The sequence below is a fragment of the Pseudorasbora parva genome, chromosome 7 (assembly GCF_024679245.1).
Source record: "Pseudorasbora parva isolate DD20220531a chromosome 7, ASM2467924v1, whole genome shotgun sequence".
Classification (NCBI taxonomy): domain Eukaryota; kingdom Metazoa; phylum Chordata; class Actinopteri; order Cypriniformes; family Gobionidae; genus Pseudorasbora; species Pseudorasbora parva.
Window position 1 is genome coordinate 31,192,062 of NC_090178.1, and position 19,135 is coordinate 31,211,196.

General features: G+C 40.7%; 1 protein-coding gene across 1 annotated transcript in view; it reads right to left on the minus strand.

Annotated features, from left to right (window-relative positions):
- The window catches only part of si:dkey-233k19.3 (dynein axonemal heavy chain 11), a 144,784-nt gene that overhangs the window by 91,603 nt on the left and 34,046 nt on the right, over nucleotides 1–19,135 (minus strand). Inside the window, exons 20-25 of the mRNA XM_067449867.1 lie at nucleotides 6,129–6,215; nucleotides 5,867–6,025; nucleotides 5,706–5,789; nucleotides 5,448–5,606; nucleotides 3,786–3,908; nucleotides 3,585–3,707 (exon numbers count right to left, since the gene is read on the minus strand). Coding sequence (XP_067305968.1) covers nucleotides 3,585–3,707; nucleotides 3,786–3,908; nucleotides 5,448–5,606; nucleotides 5,706–5,789; nucleotides 5,867–6,025; nucleotides 6,129–6,215 — 735 coding nt within the window. The remainder of the gene's footprint in view (nucleotides 1–3,584; nucleotides 3,708–3,785; nucleotides 3,909–5,447; nucleotides 5,607–5,705; nucleotides 5,790–5,866; nucleotides 6,026–6,128; nucleotides 6,216–19,135) is intronic.

Genomic DNA, 19,135 nt, shown 5'->3' on the forward strand with positions numbered 1-19,135 from the left:
ACAGTCCCAGGTCCCAGTGACTCCTTACTGCTGCCAAACCTTCACCCCGTGGTCCAGCATGTCTTCTGGGCTGTACACGGATGCCTCCGCCACGGGCTGGGGGGCCACGTACAACGGGCATGCAGTTGCAGGACTGTCGACGGGGCCGCAATTGCATTGGCATATCAATTGCCTCGAGTACACTTGGCACCCCGCCGCCTCAAGGGGCCGCTACGTGGCAAGCACGTACTGGTCCGTACGGACAGCACCACGGCCGTTGCGTACATCAACTGTCAGGGTGGTCTATGCTCCCGTCATTTGCTCCAACTCGCCCGCCACCTCCTCCTGTGGAGTCAGAAGCAGCTGAGGTCGCTTCAGGCCATTCATGTCCCGGGTGCGCTGAACCAGACAGCCGACAAGCTCTCTCGACAGCCGACACCTCCGGGAGAGTGGCGACTCCACCCCCAGGCAGTCCAGCTGATATGGGACCAGTTCGGAGCCGCACAGGTAGACCTGTTTGCCTCTCCGGACTCGACCCATTGCCAGTGGTACTATTCCCTGACCGGGGGTACCCTCGGCACAGATGCACTGGCACACAGCTGGCTCCGGGATCTACGCAAGTATGGGTTTCCCCCAGTGAGCCTTCTTGCACAGACACTGTGCAAGGTCAGCGAGGACGAGGAGCAGGTCTTGTTAGTTGCGCCCTACTGGCCCAACTGGACATGGATCTCAGAACTATCTCTCCTCGCGACAGTCCCTCCTTGGCCCATTCCCCTGAGGAAGGACCTTCTTTCTCAGGGATGGTGTACTCTATGGCACCCGTGTCCTGGACGGGACGTTCTAGATAGACTACCACAAGGAGTCGTAGATACCATCTTTTCAGCTAGAGCCCCCTCTACGAGGCGCCTCTATGCTCTGAAGTGGAACCTGTTCGTTGAGTGGTAGGCTTCCCGCCGGGAAGACCCCCGAAGGTGTTCGATTAGTGTCGTGCTTTCCTTCCTGCAAGATGGGCTGGAGCGAAGGCTGTCTCCCTCCACCCTCAAAGTGTATGCCGCCGCGATAGCGGCATACCACGATGCAGTAGAAGGTAAGTCCGTAGGGAAGCACGACCTAGTCATCAGGTTCCTCAGAGGTGCGAGGAGACTAAATCCTCCTCGCCCAAACTCGGTACCCTCTTGGGATTTAGCTCTAGTGCTCAGGGCACTTCAGAGCCCTCCCTTCGAACCTCTGGCTACATGTGAGCTTAAAATCTTGTCAATGTAGACAGTGCTCCTGACTGCATTGGCTTCTATCAAGCGGGTAGGGGACCTGCATGCACTTTCGGTCAACGAATCGTGTCTAGAGTTCGGGCCTGGTAACTCTCATGTTGTCCTGAGACCCCGGCCAGGATATGTGCCCACGGTTCCTACAAATCCCTTCCAAGACCAGGTAGTGAACTTGCAAGCGCTGCCTTCAGAAGAGGCAGACCCAGCCCTAGCTTTGTTGTGTCCGGTCCGCGCTCACATCGACTGGACCCAAAGCTTCGGACCTCAGAACAACTCTTCGTCTGTTACGGAGGCCAGCAGAAGGGAAAGGCTGTCTCCAAGCAGAGGTTAGCCCACTGGATAGTGTATGCTATAGTCTTGGCTTACCAGTCCCAAGACGTGCCTTGCCCGTTTGGAGTAAGAGCACACTCCACTAGGAGTGTTGCTTCTTCCTAGGCACTGGCTCAAGGCGCCTCGCTGACAGACATATGTAGAGCTGCGGGCTGGGCGACACCTAACACGTTTGCTAGATTCTATAGCTTCCGTGTAGAGCCAGTGCCAGTAGCGCTAAATGCCTGTTCTAGTGTCGGCTTGCAAATGCCACTCCCGCCCTCTGGGCCGGATATGTGCGTCTATTATCTCCAGTTGTGTTCCCCGGAAACGGCTAACCCTGTGAGTTCCTCCATCACCCCTGCGGTGTCAGACGTTGTGGACCGTCTGACGCCAGGCTTGCACCCGTATGCTTGTGTAACGTGGCTGTAGGCTGGGTTCCATATGTAGCGGTTCCCTCACGGCAACCCCATATGTGTATTCCTCCACAGTACCAGCTAGCCCTGTGTCTTTCCCTGGACAGAGCCCGCTTTGTCGTCTCTGGCCGTGTTCTTTCCCCCCTACAATTAGGTTGTAACCACCCCAGAGACTGCCATATGTTGCACTACCCTGCCAGGTTAGTCTATATGTTTACTCTACCACCATGCCCTCAGTGGGCCGTAGGCCGCAGCGTTCCCTCTCCCGAGACGGGCACGCTTTCCCAGCGTTATCCAATATTCATACTGAGTGGGTCTTGCAGAAACAGCAGTGACTGTCCTCCCTGCTTGGAGCCCTGACTTCCGTACCATACTAGACAGTACAGTGTGCTCAAGCAGGACGCTGGAAGGGCCAGCATCCTGGCGTTTTCAATAGGGATCCCAATTCGTCAGTCTAAGTCCAACGTACGTCGAATGTGACCAACTGAAAGGGAACATCTCGGTTACGTATGTAACCCTCGTTCCCTGAAGGAGGGAACAGAGACGTATGTCCCGTCGCCAGGCGCTGTGCTTCCGCTAGGAGTCCGAGTCACTAGTCGGCTCCTCAGCAGAAAAAGCGCTGATCTACAATTCCACTTCCTATTTATACCCTCGCTGCGGGGCGGAGCGTGGAATGCGTGGATCGCATGCCAAATTTCATTGGCTCGTTTTACACACTCGAAGTAGGATTGGTCTCTAAAGTCAGATCCCAATTCGTCTGTCTAAGTCCGACATACATCTCCGTTCCCTCCTTCAGGGAACGAGGGTTACATACGTAACCGAGACGTTACTGTTTTTAGAGAAAATTTAAGCAACACAAGTGTAAATAATTAATTTTAAAATTTGTTTTGTGAAACGATTTTTATTTAATTTAAACTTCTAAAAAAAAAAAAAAATCCTTTTTTATTATTTTATTAAATGCAATTATGTCCTGGAGTGGGCGTCATTGGATGGGGAAAGAAATTGGGAGAGGGAGTTGTGATGCTGTTGTTTTGTTACTGTGTCTATAATGACAAGTTCAATTAATTAACAAAAATATAAATAACATTTACAGCCTAAAGTTCAGATCACATTTAGAGGTGATCAGGCTTGGCTCTGGTCTTGTCAGGTTTGTAAAAATAATATTGATAATTCCTATGTGATGTGCCTATGCTGTTTTTTTGTCCACATTGTGTTAGTGCACTTCTGTTGGCTTTAATGTTTTCAGACATGTGGGTGTAAGTGGGCCGGTTTCGCACAGAAGGCAGACTTATTGTCAACAGTGATGTGTTTGGCTAGATTTTGGCCCCTACACATACAGCGTGATAACAAAGCCAGCAATGTGTGGTCTCTATAAATCAGATGTGTGAATACAGGCGGCTGACAAAGAAAGATCGTTCTCTCAGCACAGTGGGATGGTCTTAGAGAAGGAGATAAAGACCCTGGCCACACCAAGCTTATTTTGCCAAGCAACAGCTTTGTCAACATTTCCGATAAGCTAAGAAAACACAGATATATATTCTGTTCTCTTTTTTCCTTCTTTTTAACAAACCGCCCATAGCTGTGATTGCATATGCTATTTTATAGATGTTTATACCTGACTCTCCTCCAGACTCTCTATAAGTTCATCACTGCATTTCAGCATTGGTGTAGCAGTGCGGTAATGCTCCTCATAAGAAAACTCCATCCGTGCCCACATCTGGTTAATTTCAGTCAAAACCTTCAAAATAATGTAGGTTATTTTGAGAGCATGTATCACAGTGAAGAGGCTTGAGAGAGATACTTTATGAGATGGAACCTTCTCAGTGGACATCTCTTTGACCGCTCTCCCAACTGTACAGTGCACCACATCTTCATATCTGTGCAGCTGCAAAGCCAGTAAATCCTCAAGAGTAGTGTCTTCAGTCAGGGTGAAATCAACCTTAGAGAATAATGTAAATGTGAGAACTATATATTCAACAAGAGTAATAATTGATTAAAGAAATATAAATTGTAATTTACTGGCCATCCTGTCAATCATATATGTAAAAATATTAGGAGGCACAACTGTGTTTAATATTGAAAATAATATATATATATATATATATATATATATATATATATATATATATATATATATATATATATATATAAAATATATATATATATATATATATATATAAAAATATATATATATATATATATATATATATAAATATATATATATATATATATATATATATATATATATATATATATATATATATATATATATATATATATATATATATATATATATATATTACTATAAACTGTTTGCCAATGGCATATGAATAATAAGATTTTTTTCCCTTTTTAAATTATGTAATGAAATTAAGATTTGAAACATAAGAATAAAACTACATGTATTATTTTAACTAAAAATATTTTTTATACTTATATTTTTTTACAGTATTTCAAACCTGTATTGTTTTTACTACCATAGAGCACAGTTGCCAAAAGTTTAGCAAAATGTTAAAGCTGCCCTTTTTATACAATAGAAGTGTACCTCAAAATGCTATTGTATGGCCTTCATAAGAGCATAGCACAAGTCATTATGGTACTTTTATGGGGGGGGGTTACAGGTCACCTTCATATTTTGGAAGAAAACCATACATTTGGAACAGTTTGTTAAAATCTCTTTCATTCATTTAAATTAAAATGTTACCAGGAGTGTTAAGGATTGTTTAATACTTCCTTTTGAAATAGTTAATACAATTCAGTACAGTAAATCAATATGTAAAGTACAGTAAATATGTTTTCTTGTCTCTAAAGGCGGGCATACACTGTGCGAGTTCAGACACTCGGGAGGTTGTGAGATATTGCACACATCACGAGATAATCCCATCAATGCACGACACGACTGTATTGCACGGCGAGCCGGCTGCAATCACGTGAGCTTTTGTGCTAAACACAGAGGCTGAAGCGTTGTAGCAATGTAGCTGCTATAGCATCGAATAGAAAAAGAAAGAAAAATGACGTGTGCGAATGATTGGTTGAAAAGCAGAGAACAGTAGCCATTTCAACAGAAACAAACAGAGAGCAAAAGAAAGAGTGAGAGTGTGTGTGTGTGTGACAGTTTATGCGCATGCTGTAGGGATGCAGCCACTAAGCTATAGCCTAATAGTATTCATCAATCTAAACTATGTGATATGGTTATGTATGATATGGCAATAGGGGACAGATTGTATTTTGGTTAAAATTAGGCTGACTCCCCAAATTTTTTAAACATGTTTAAAAATTATAGAGAGATGCACTTTACATACTCAGCTCGTCTCGTAATTCCTCTCACACACTGTGAGTCGCGACCACATGAGCAACAATGATTTGCACGTGATTTCTCCTAAGTGAAATAAATCATCTGGGAGCAAAAAGCGCACTGTGTATGCCCAGCTTAAGATGAATAACAGTTATATTGCAAATCTACAACCCCTTTTCTCACCCCGGTAATCATGACAAGCTGGGCCCAGTGTCTGTCTCTCATGGCAGTGCTCAGCAGTTCTGTCACAGCCTTGAGAGAAGCCAACAGATCCCGAAGCACACAGTCCAGACCCACATACACGTCCCAAACACGGGCCTCCTTATCAAGAACCCGCATTTCCTGACCAGACATGAAATCATTGTTAGATATTATAAACAAAAACCTTCCAAAATGTGTCTGGGTTGCTGGTTTCTAGTACACTAATACTGGCGTTCTTACTTTTGTAAACCTCCTCAGCTCTGTCTCTATGTGTTCCACATTGATCTTTCTCCATTTTGTCCCTCTCCAGACAGCCATAGTACACTGTGAGGGCGCAACATTACATTAAGTGGACAGTTCAAGCAAAATTTAAAGTTCAGATTTTGAAAAGGATGATCCACCTGAGCACATATTCGCAGATCCCAGAGCTGTTTCAAAACAGCAATGTCTCTCCGACAGATCCTGATTTGCTTAGAATCAGGGTTGCTCACTTCAAACAGCTTACAGGACTCCTGGAGATCAGCATTCTCCTCTTCTAAAACCAGCATCTCCCTGTGAAACTAACAAACACACCGTATAACACAAACCATTAATGTATGTAAACGATTAAAAATAATCCTCTGGAATGATGGATCATTTGAATTAGAAGTAATAAACATTTACTTTATCCAGGCAAGCATATGGTTTCTCTGAGTTGTACTGGAGGGGAGCTTCTGTTTTGAATCTCCCTCGAAATTGATTCAGCTTTTTCTATGAAGAGAGACATGAATCAGCAATAGCATAAGCAAATTTATCCTGAAGGTGCAATAAAAAGTTTCAGACTTGCAAACCTATAAACATTTCATTTTGTTAAAGTAAAAAATAACAACTCCGGTGAAAATTGAACCTAGGGGTAGTTAACAACATGGTTACCGAGTAGATCGTTCTGTCTGTAAACGCGTAATGGACTGTCTTTATAAAGTATCTTCTTATTAAACTGTGTGTACACTTACAAAGTTCTCAATGCTTCGGTTTGCATGTAGGGACCCTCATTATGCTACCGTGTTAGTGTGAGGCTATTTTGAGCCTTGTTAGTGGTATTAACTAGCGATTTCATTTGACTTATTCTATGGCCCATACACTCGCGTTATAGGCAAGGCAAATTTATTTGTATAGCACATTTCATAACCAATAGCAATTCAAAGTGCTTTACATAGAAATTAATTAAAATAGTGGTAACATATGCATGAGAAAAAAGAATAACGTGTACAAATAAAAAATTAAAACAAGCATAGTTAAAACAGTTGTAAAGATAATTAAAAAAAAGTATAATAATAATAATTAAATAAAATGGTCAGATCCACAATAGGGGTCTGATATAAAAATAAAACATCCTTCAGTTTTCAGCCTACATACATTTACCATCTTTATTAGAACACCTCGCCTTCATTTCTTTCTTAAACACGTTCATAACATCCATTTTAATCACTATTCTCAGATTTTTACTCAGGAACCTTCTTGTTAAACCCATGTTCACTCATCATACCTTTCCACAGATTTCCACATACTCAAACCTTATTGTTAAACTTACTATTTCCATCAAACCCTGTTTTTACTCCTCATATTTAACTCAAATGAACATATAAAATAACAATAACCAAAGATAATGCACAGCTGAACAGATGTGTTTTGAGTCTGGATTTGAATGTGGCTACGGTTGGAGCACATCTGATCTGTTCAGGAAGCTGGTTCCAACTACGGCTGGCATAATAGCTAAAAGCAGACTCTCCTTGCTTTGAGTGAACTCTTGGTATTTCTAACTGACTTGATCCTGCTGATCTGAGTGATCTGTTGGGTTTGTATTTAATAAGCATTTAATCAGCATTATAAGATAATCTGTTTTTAGAGATAAAACCCTTTACATTCGATTTTCATGAAAACGCGTCCCAGAGAACGATCTACTCGGTAACCATGTGTTAATTAGGGGCCAAGCACCGAAGGTGCGGAGGCACCTATTGAAATCGTTAGTGTTCCTATTATTAGGGGCCAAGCACCGAAGGTGCGGAGGCACCTATTGAAATCGTTAGTGTTCCTATTATTAGGGGCCAAGCACCGAAGGTGCGGAGGCACCTATTGAAATTGTTAGTGTTCCTATTATTAGGGGCCAAGCACCGAAGGTGCGGAGGCACCTATTGAAATCGTTAGTGTTCCTATTATTATTCTGCTTCTTCTTCTTCTTCTTCTTCCGCCATAGGAGTCTCTGGCAGCCCATAGAACCGTATGGTAAAAAGTTGTGAAATTTGGCACACTCATAGAGGCCAGTCTGAGCTGTCACTATAGCAAATTTGGTGCCTCTAACTCAATCCCTCTAGCGCCACCACCTGTCCAAAGTTTCACTCATATTTATGCTTATAACTTTTGACCCCTAAGGGCTAGAAACAAAATTCTTTTTTCATCGGATTCCTTGGCTCAAGCCGATTCGATTTCACCCTATGATGTCATTTTCCGGTATGCAAATTTTCCCGCCATTTTGAATTTTCTGAAAAACCTACTTTTTCGAACTCCTCCTAGGCCGTTGCTCCGATTTTCACGAAAATTGAAACAGATCATCTTCAGAGCATGTTGACAAAAAGTTATGGAATTCAAGTTGATTCGTCCAATCGTTTTCAATAAACGCACAAACAAATTTTACGTGGAGGTTGCAAAAACACACTAAAGGCTATATCTCCGCAACGCTTTATCGTATTCAAACCAACCTTGGTACATGTCATCACAAGCATGACTTGAAGCAACATGCAGCGTTTCGGCGCAGCGCCACCTACCTGTCCGGAGATATGAAAAATGCCTATTTTGGCTTATAACTTCTGAACCGTTTATCCAAAAATCATAAAATTGGTCTCATTAGATTCAGGGCGTCATGCCGAGTCGACTGATATCCAATTTTACCATGTCGGCCATTTTGGATGTCGGCCATTTTGAATTATGTGCAAAAATGCTGTATTTTATGAACGCATGAACAGATTGTTATGAAACTTGGTATGGGTCATCACCACGATGCCCTGAAGTAGCCTGAGAAGTTTCGAAACAGCGCCACCTAGTGGAGAATTTTTTTTTTCAAACGCTTATAACTTTGGGTGTGGTTGACATATTTTGATGGGAGTGTGTTTTTTGGTCTCCTGAATCCTTGCCGACTCCAACGATACCAGACTTGCCAGGTTTCGGCATATGGTTTGCGCAGAGTTGTAATTTAGTGCTTAAAAAACATTTGCTGATATCTTCGAAACCGCTAGTCCGATCGAGACGAAACCAGCCTCAGAAGTTCGGAAACATAGGTCGATAGCTATACGCTAATGCCCAAATCTCAAAATATTGATAGTAAGGGGTAGTAAAATCCAATCAAAGTCAGGTGTCAGTCATTTTTTACGTGTTTTTTCATATAAATGTCTATAACTCCAAAACAAAATGAAATATTTTCACCAAACTTGACACACATATGTATGGGCTCACTACGAGGACACATAAAAAAATTGGTGGGATTGTGCCTCTTGGTGGCGCTATAATAAAACAAAACATGAAATTCCCATTGACTTCAATGCAGTATTACGGTTTAAAATGCTAATGCTATAATTTAAGAATGCACTAGTGTATCGTTACAAAACTCGGTATGTGTCTTCCGCTCTATGTCCCGAATATATTCAAAAAGTTTCGGGGCAGCGCCACCTTGTGGTCAAAAGTTGTAATAAAATGTACAAAAATGCTAATAACTTTTGATTAAATTAGCCTATTGTAATGAGACTGGTCATAATACATTCATTGGCTCATGCCGAGAAGATAGATACCAATTTTGCCATATTTTGCAAACATATCTGTGCTCCATCTTGTTATTTGTTAAAAATCTACTTTTTCAAACTCATCCTAGACCGTTTGTCCGATTTTCACCAAAATTGATCCGTATCGTCTTCAGACCATGCTGACAAATACTTATGGATTTCGGATTGATAGACAAAACAGTTTTCATATACCACTGCAACAGAGTTGAGCCATGATGCAAAAATGACTCTTGAGGCTGTATCTCTGCAATGCTTTGACATATTGACACCAAACTTTGCATGTGTCATTGTCATCTCAATCTGACTAAACCACATCAGTTTCGTAACAGTGACACCTATTGGTCGAAAGTGATAAACCATTAAACCATTATTATTGACTGTATTTAAAATTTGACTGCTATTTTGCCTAAAATCAACTTAATAGGTCCTTAATGGCTCATTGTTGCAGTTGGCTTGAGACTTCCAGCCATGCTGGCATGTCTTGTCTTCTTCTTTGCGCTTGGCCCCGATAATGGCTGCTTGCAGCTATATTTATTATTCTGCTTCTTCTTCTTCTTCTTCTTCTTTTTCCGCCATAGGAGTCTCTGGCAGCCCATAGAACCGTATGGTAAAAAGTTGTGAAATTTGGCACACTCATAGAGGCCAGTCTGAGCTGTCACTATAGCAAATTTGGTGCCTCTAACTCAATCCCTCTAGCGCCACCACCTGTCCAAAGTTTCACTCATATTTATGCTTATAACTTTTGACCCCTAAGGGCTAGAAACAAAATTCTTTTTTCATCGGATTCCTTGGCTCAAGCCGATTCGATTTCACCCTATGATGTCATTTTCCGGTATGCAAATTTTCCCGCCATTTTGAATTTTCTGAAAAACCTACTTTTTCGAACTCCTCCTAGGCCGTTGCTCCGATTTTCACGAAAATTGAAACAGATCATCTTCAGAGCATGTTGACAAAAAGTTATGGAATTCAAGTTGATTCGTCCAATCGTTTTCAATAAACGCACAAACAAATTTTACGTGGAGGTTGCAAAAACACACTAAAGGCTATATCTCCGCAACGCTTTATCGTATTCAAACCAACCTTGGTACATGTCATCACAAGCATGACTTGAAGCAACATGCAGCGTTTCGGCGCAGCGCCACCTACCTGTCCGGAGATATGAAAAATGCTTATTTTGGCTTATAACTTCTGAACCGTTTATCCAAAAATCATAAAATTGGTCTCATTAGATTCAGGGCGTCATGCCGAGTCGACTGATATCCAATTTTACCATGTCGGCCATTTTGGATGTCGGCCATTTTGAATTATGTGCAAAAATGCTGTATTTTATGAACGCATGAACAGATTGTTATGAAACTTGGTATGGGTCATCACCACGATGCCCTGAAGTAGCCTGAGAAGTTTCGAAACAGCGCCACCTAGTGGAGAATTTTTTTTTTCAAACGCTTATAACTTTGGGTGTGGTTGACATATTTTGATGGGAGTGTGTTTTTTGGTCTCCTGAATCCTTGCCGACTCCAACGATACCAGACTTGCCAGGTTTCGGCATATGGTTTGCGCAGAGTTGTAATTTAGTGCTTAAAAAACATTTGCTGATATCTTCGAAACCGCTAGTCCGATCGAGACGAAACCAGCCTCAGAAGTTCGGAAACATAGGTCGATAGCTAAACGCTAATGCCCAAATCTCAAAATATTGATAGTAAGGGGTAGTAAAATCCAATCAAAGTCAGGTGTCAGTCCTTTTTTACGTGTTTTTTCATATAAATGTCTATAACTCCAAAACAAAATGAGATATTTTCACCAAACTTGACACACATATGTATGGGCTCACTATGAGGACACATAAAAAAATTGGTGGGATTGTGCCTCTTGGTGGCGCTATAATAAAACAAAACATGAAATTCCCATTGACTTCAATGCAGTATTATGGTTTAAAATGCTAATGCTATAATTTACGAATGCATTAGCGTATCGTTACAAAACTCGGTATGTGTCTTCCGCTCCATGTCCTGAAGATACTCAAAAAGTTTCGGGGTAGCGCCACCTTGTGGTCAAAAGTTGTAATAAAATGTACAAAAATGCTAATAACTTTTGATTAAATTAGCCTATTGTAATGAGACTGGTCATAATACATTCATTGGCTCATGCCGAGAAGATAGATACCAATTTTGCCATATTTTGCAAACATATCTGTGCTCCATCTTGTTATTTGTTAAAAATCTACTTTTTCAAACTCATCCTAGACCGTTTGTCCGATTTTCACCAAAATTGATCCGTATCGTCTTCAGACCATGCTGACAAATAGTTATGGATTTCGGATTGATAGACAAAACAGTTTTCATATACCACTGCAACAGAGTTGAGCCATGATGCAAAAATTACTCTTGAGGCTGTATCTCTGCAATGCTTTGACATATTGACACCAAACTTTGCATGTGTCATTGTCATCTCAATCTGACTAAACCACATCAGTTTCGTAACAGTGACACCTATTGGTCGAAAGTGATAAACCATTAAACCATTATTATTGACTGTATTTAAAATTTGACTGCTATTTTGCCTAAAATCAACTTAATAGGTCCTTAATGGCTCATTGTTGCAGTTGGCTTGAGACTTCCAGCCATGCTGGCATGTCTTGTCTTCTTCTTTGCGCTTGGCCCCGATAATGGCTGCTTGCAGCTATATTTAGGGGCCAAGCACCGAAGGTGCGGAGGCACCTATTGAAATTGTTAGTGTTCCTATTATTATTATTCTGCTTCTTCTTCTTCTTCTTTTTCTTCCGCCATAGGAGTCTCTGGCAGCCCATAGAACCGTATGGTAAAAAGTTGTGAAATTTGGCACACTCATAGAGGCCAGTCTGAGCTGTCACTATAGCAAATCTGGTGCCTCTAACTCAATCCCTCTAGCGCCACCACCTGTCCAAAGTTTCACTCATATTTATGCTTATAACTTTTGACCCCTAAGGGCTAGAAACAAAATTCTTTTTTCATCGGATTCCTTGGCTCAAGCCGATTCGATTTCACCCTATGATGTCATTTTCCGGTATGCAAATTTTCCCGCCATTTTGAATTTTCTGAAAAACCTACTTTTTCGAACTCCTCCTAGGCCGTTGCTCCGATTTTCACGAAAATTGAAACAGATCATCTTCAGAGCATGTTGACAAAAAGTTATGGAATTCAAGTTGATTCGTCCAATCGTTTTCAATAAACGCACAAACAAATTTTACGTGGAGGTTGCAAAAACACACTAAAGGCTATATCTCCGCAACGCTTTATCGTATTCAAACCAACCTTGGTACATGTCATCACAAGCATGACTTGAAGCAACATGCAGCGTTTCGGCGCAGCGCCACCTACCTGTCCGGAGATACGAAAAATGCCTATTTTGGCTTATAACTTCTGAACCGTTTATCCAAAAATCATAAAATTGGTCTCATTAGATTCAGGGCGTCATGCCGAGTCGACTGATATCCAATTTTACCATGTCGGCCATTTTGGATGTCGGCCATTTTGAATTATGTGCAAAAATGCTGTATTTTATGAACGCATGAACAGATTGTTATGAAACTTGGTATGGGTCATCACCACGATGCCCTGAAGTAGCCTGAGAAGTTTCGAAACAGCGCCACCTAGTGGAGAATTTTTTTTTTCAAACGCTTATAACTTTGGGTGTGGTTGACATATTTTGATGGGAGTGTGTTTTTTGGTCTCCTGAATCCTTGCCGACTCCAACGATACCAGACTTGCCAGGTTTCGGCATATGGTTTGCGCAGAGTTGTAATTTAGTGCTTAAAAAACATTTGCTGATATCTTCGAAACCGCTAGTCCGATCGAGACGAAACCAGCCTCAGAAGTTCGGAAACATAGGTCGATAGCTATACGCTAATGCCCAAATCTCAAAATATTGATAGTAAGGGGTAGTAAAATCCAATCAAAGTCAGGTGTCAGTCATTTTTTACGTGTTTTTTCATATAAATGTCTATAACTCCAAAACAAAATGAAATATTTTCACCAAACTTGACACACATATGTATGGGCTCACTACGAGGACACATAAAAAAATTGGTGGGATTGTGCCTCTTGGTGGCGCTATAATAAAACAAAACATGAAATTCCCATTGACTTCAATGCAGTATTACGGTTTAAAATGCTAATGCTATAATTTAAGAATGCACTAGTGTATCGTTACAAAACTCGGTATGTGTCTTCCGCTCTATGTCCCGAAGATATTCAAAAAGTTTCGGGGCAGCGCCACCTTGTGGTCAAAAGTTGTAATAAAATGTACAAAAATGCTAATAACTTTTGATTAAATTAGCCTATTGTAATGAGACTGGTCATAATACATTCATTGGCTCATGCCGAGAAGATAGATACCAATTTTGCCATATTTTGCAAACATATCTGTGCTCCATCTTGTTATTTGTTAAAAATCTACTTTTTCAAACTCATCCTAGACCGTTTGTCCGATTTTCACCAAAATGGATCCGTATCGTCTTCAGACCATGCTGACAAATACTTATGGATTTCGGATTGATAGACAAAACAGTTTTCATATACCACTGCAACAGAGTTGAGCCATGATGCAAAAATGACTCTTGAGGCTGTATCTCTGCAATGCTTTGACATATTGACACCAAACTTTGCATGTGTCATTGTCATCTCAATCTGACTAAACCACATCAGTTTCGTAACAGTGACACCTATTGGTCGAAAGTGATAAACCATTAAACCATTATTATTGACTGTATTTAAAATTTGACTGCTATTTTGCCTAAAATCAACTTAATAGGTCCTTAATGGCTCATTGTTGCAGTTGGCTTGAGACTTCCAGCCATGCTGGCATGTCTTGTCTTCTTCTTTGCGCTTGGCCCCGATAATGGCTGCTTGCAGCTATATTTATTATTCTGCTTCTTCTTCTTCTTCCGCCATAGGAGTCTCTGGCAGCCCATAGAACCGTATGGTAAAAAGTTGTGAAATTTGGCACACTCATAGAGGCCAGTCTGAGCTGTCACTATAGCAAATTTGGTGCCTCTAACTCAATCCCTCTAGCGCCACCACCTGTCCAAAGTTTCACTCATATTTATGCTTATAACTTTTGACCCCTAAGGGCTAGAAACAAAATTCTTTTTTCATCGGATTCCTTGGCTCAAGCCGATTCGATTTCACCCTATGATGTCATTTTCCGGTATGCAAATTTTCCCGCCATTTTGAATTTTCTGAAAAACCTACTTTTTCGAACTCCTCCTAGGCCGTTGCTCCGATTTTCACGAAAATTGAAACAGATCATCTTCAGAGCATGTTGACAAAAAGTTATGGAATTCAAGTTGATTCGTCCAATCGTTTTCAATAAACGCACAAACAAATTTTACGTGGAGGTTGCAAAAACACACTAAAGGCTATATCTCCGCAACGCTTTATCGTATTCAAACCAACCTTGGTACATGTCATCACAAGCATGACTTGAAGCAACATGCAGCGTTTCGGCGCAGCGCCACCTACCTGTCCGGAGATACGAAAAATGCCTATTTTGGCTTATAACTTCTGAACTGTTTATCCAAAAATCATAAAATTGGTCTCATTAGATTCAGGGCGTCATGCCGAGTCGACTGATATCCAATTTTACCATGTCGGCCATTTTGGATGTCGGCCATTTTGAATTATGTGCAAAAATGCTGTATTTTATGAACGCATGAACAGATTGTTATGAAACTTGGTATGGGTCATCACCACGATGCCCTGAAGTAGCCTGAGAAGTTTCGAAACAGCGCCACCTAGTGGAGAATTTTTTTTTTCAAACGCTTATAACTTTGGGTGTGGTTGACATATTTTGATGGGAGTGTGTTTTTTGGTCTCCTGAATCCTTGCCGACTCCAACGATACCAGACTTGCCAGGTTTCGGCATATGGTTTGCGCAGAGTTGTAATTTAGTGCTTAAAAAACATTTGCTGATATCTTCGAAACCGCTAGTCCGATCGAGACGAAACCAGCCTCAGAAGTTCGGAAACATAGGTCGATAGCTATACGCTAATGCCCAAATCTCAAAATATTGATAGTAAGGGGTAGTAAAATCCAATCAAAGTCAGGTGTCAGTCATTTTTTACGTGTTTTTTCATATAAATGTCTATAACTCCAAAACAAAATGAAATATTTTCACCAAACTTGACACACATATGTATGGGCTCACTACGAGGACACATAAAAAAATTGGTGGGATTGTGCCTCTTGGTGGCGCTATAATAAAACAAAACATGAAATTCCCATTGACTTCAATGCAGTATTACGGTTTAAAATGCTAATGCTATAATTTAAGAATGCACTAGTGTATCATTACAAAACTCGGTATGTGTCTTCCGCTCTATGTCCCGAAGATATTCAAAAAGTTTCGGGGCAGCGCCACCTTGTGGTCAAAAGTTGTAATAAAATGTACAAAAATGCTAATAACTTTTGATTAAATTAGCCTATTGTAATGAGACTGGTCATAATACATTCATTGGCTCATGCCGAGAAGATAGATACCAATTTTGCCATATTTTGCAAACATATCTGTGCTCCATCTTGTTATTTGTTAAAAATCTACTTTTTCAAACTCATCCTAGACCGTTTGTCCGATTTTCACCAAAATTGATCCGTATCGTCTTCAGACCATGCTGACAACTACTTATGGATTTCGGATTGATAGACAAAACAGTTTTCATATACCACTGCAACAGAGTTGAGCCATGATGCAAAAATTACTCTTGAGGCTGTATCTCTGCAATGCTTTGACATATTGACACCAAACTTTGCATGTGTCATTGTCATCTCAATCTGACTAAACCACATCAGTTTCGTAACAGTGACACCTATTGGTCGAAAGTGGTAAACCATTAAACCATTATTATTGACTGTATTTAAAATTTGACTGCTATTTTGCCTAAAATCAACTTAATAGGTCCTTAATGGCTCATTGTTGCAGTTGGCTTGAGACTTCCAGCCATGCTGGCATGTCTTGTCTTCTTCTTTGCGCTTGGCCCCGATAATGGCTGCTTGTTATTATTCTGCTTCTTCTTCTTCTTCTTCTTTTTCTTCCGCCATAGGAGTCTCTGGCAGCCCATAGAACCGTATGGTAAAAAGTTGTGAAATTTGGCACACTCATAGAGGCCAGTCTGAGCTGTCACTATAGCAAATTTGGTGCCTCTAACTCAATCCCTCTAGCGCCACCACCTGTCCAAAGTTTCACTCATATTTATGCTTATAACTTTTGACCCCTAAGGGCTAGAAACAAAATTCTTTTTTCATCGGATTCCTTGGCTCAAGCCGATTCGATTTCACCCTATGATGTCATTTTCCGGTATGCAAATTTTCCCGCCATTTTGAATTTTCTGAAAAACCTACTTTTTCGAACTCCTCCTAGGCCGTTGCTCCGATTTTCACGAAAATTGAAACAGATCATCTTCAGAGCATGTTGACAAAAAGTTATGGAATTCAAGTTGATTCGTCCAATCGTTTTCAATAAACGCACAAACAAATTTTACGTGGAGGTTGCAAAAACACACTAAAGGCTATATCTCCGCAACGCTTTATCGTATTCAAACCAAACTTGGTACATGTCATCACAAGCATGACCTGAAGCAACATGCAGCGTTTCGGCGCAGCGCCACCTACTGGTCCGGAGATACGAAAAATTCATATTTTGGCTTATAACTTCTGAACCGTTTATCCAAAAATCATAAAATTGGTCTCATTAGATTCAGGGCGTCATGCCGAGTCGACTGATATCCAATTTTACCATGTCGGCCATTTTGGATGTCGGCCATTTTGAATTATGTGCAAAAATGCTGTATTTTATGAACGCATGAACGGATTGTTACGAAACTTGGTATGGGTCATCACCACGATGCCCTGAAGTAGCCTGAGAAGTTTCGAAACAGCGCCACCTAGTGGAGAATTTTTTTTTTCAAACGCTTATAACTTTGGGTGTGGTTGACATATTTTGATGGGAGTGTGTTTTTTGGTCTCCTGAATCCTTGCCGACTCCAACGATACCAGACTTGCCAGGTTTCGGCATATGGTTTGCGCAGAGTTGTAATTTAGTGCTTAAAAAACATTTGCTGATATCTTCGAAACCGCTAGTCCGATCGAGACGAAACCAGCCTCAGAAGTTCGGAAACATAGGTCGATAGCTATACGCTAATGCCCAAATCTCAAAATATTGATAGTAAGGGGTAGTAAAATCCAATCAAAGTCAGGTGTCAGTCCTTTTTTACGTGTTTTTTCATATAAATGTCTATAACTCCAAAACAAAATGAGATATTTTCACCAAACTTGACACACATATGTATGGGCTCACTATGAGGACACATAAAAAAATTGGTGGGATTGTGCCTCTTGGTGGCGCTATAATAAAACAAAACATGAAATTCCCATTGACTTCAATGCAGTATTATGGTTTAAAATGCTAATGCTATAATTTAAGAATGCATTAGCGTATCGTTACAAAACTCGGTATGTGTCTTCCGCTCCATGTCCTGAAGATACTCAAAAAGTTTCGGGGTAGCGCCACCTTGTGGTCAAAAGTTGTAATAAAATGTACAGAAATGCGAATAACTTTTGATTAAATTAACCCATTGTAATGAAACTGGTCATAATACAGTCAATGGCTCATGCCGAGAACATGGATACCAATTGTGCCATATTTTGCAAACCTATCTGTCCTCCGTCTTGTTATTTGTTAAAAACCTACTTTTTCAAACTCATCCTAGACCGTTTGTCCGATTTTCACCAAAATTGATCCGTATCGTCTTCAGACCATGCTGACAAATAGTTATGGATTTCGGATTGATAGACAAAACAGTTTTCATATACCACTGCAACAGAGTTGAGCCATGATGCAAAAATTACTCTTGAGGCTGTATCTCTGCAATGCTTTGACATATTGACACCAAACTTTGCATGTGTCATTGTCATCTCAATCTGACTAAACCACATCAGTTTCGTAACAGTGACACCTATTGGTCGAAAGTGATAAACCATTAAACCATTATTATTGACTGTATTTAAAATTTGACTGCTATTTTGCCTAAAATCAACTTAATAGGTCCTTAATGGCTCATTGTTGCAGTTGGCTTGAGACTTCCAGCCATGCTGGCATGTCTTGTCTTCTTCTTTGCGCTTGGCCCCGATAATGGCTGCTTGCAGCTATATTTAGGGGCCAAGCACCGAAGGTGCGGAGGCACCTATTGAAATTGTTAGTGTTCCTATTATTAGGGGCCAAGCACCGAAGGTGCGGAGGCACCTATTGAAATTGTTAGTGTTCCTATTATTATTATTCTGCTTCTTCTTCTTCTTCTTCTTTTTCTTTTTCTTCCGCCATAGGAGTCTCTGGCAGCCCATAGAACCGTATGGTAAAAAGTTGTGAAATTTGGCACACTCATAGAGGCCAGTCTGAGCTGTCACTATAGCAAATTTGGTGCCTCTAACTCAATCCCTCTAGCGCCACCACCTGTCCAAAGTTTCACTCATATTTATGCTTATAACTTTTGACCCCTAAGGGCTAGAAACAAAATTCTTTTTTCATCGGATTCCTTGGCTCAAGCCGATTCGATTTCACCCTATGATGTCATTTTCCGGTATGCAAATTTTCCCGCCATTTTGAATTTTCTGAAAAACCTACTTTTTCAAACTCCTCCTAGGCCGTTGCTCCGATTTTCACGAAAATTGAAACAGATCATCTTCAGAGCATGTTGACAAAAAGTTATGGAATTCAAGTTGATTCGTCCAATCGTTTTCAATAAACGCACAAACAAATTTTACGTGGAGGTTGCAAAAACACACTAAAGGCTATATCTCCGCAACGCTTTATCGTATTCAAACCAACCTTGGT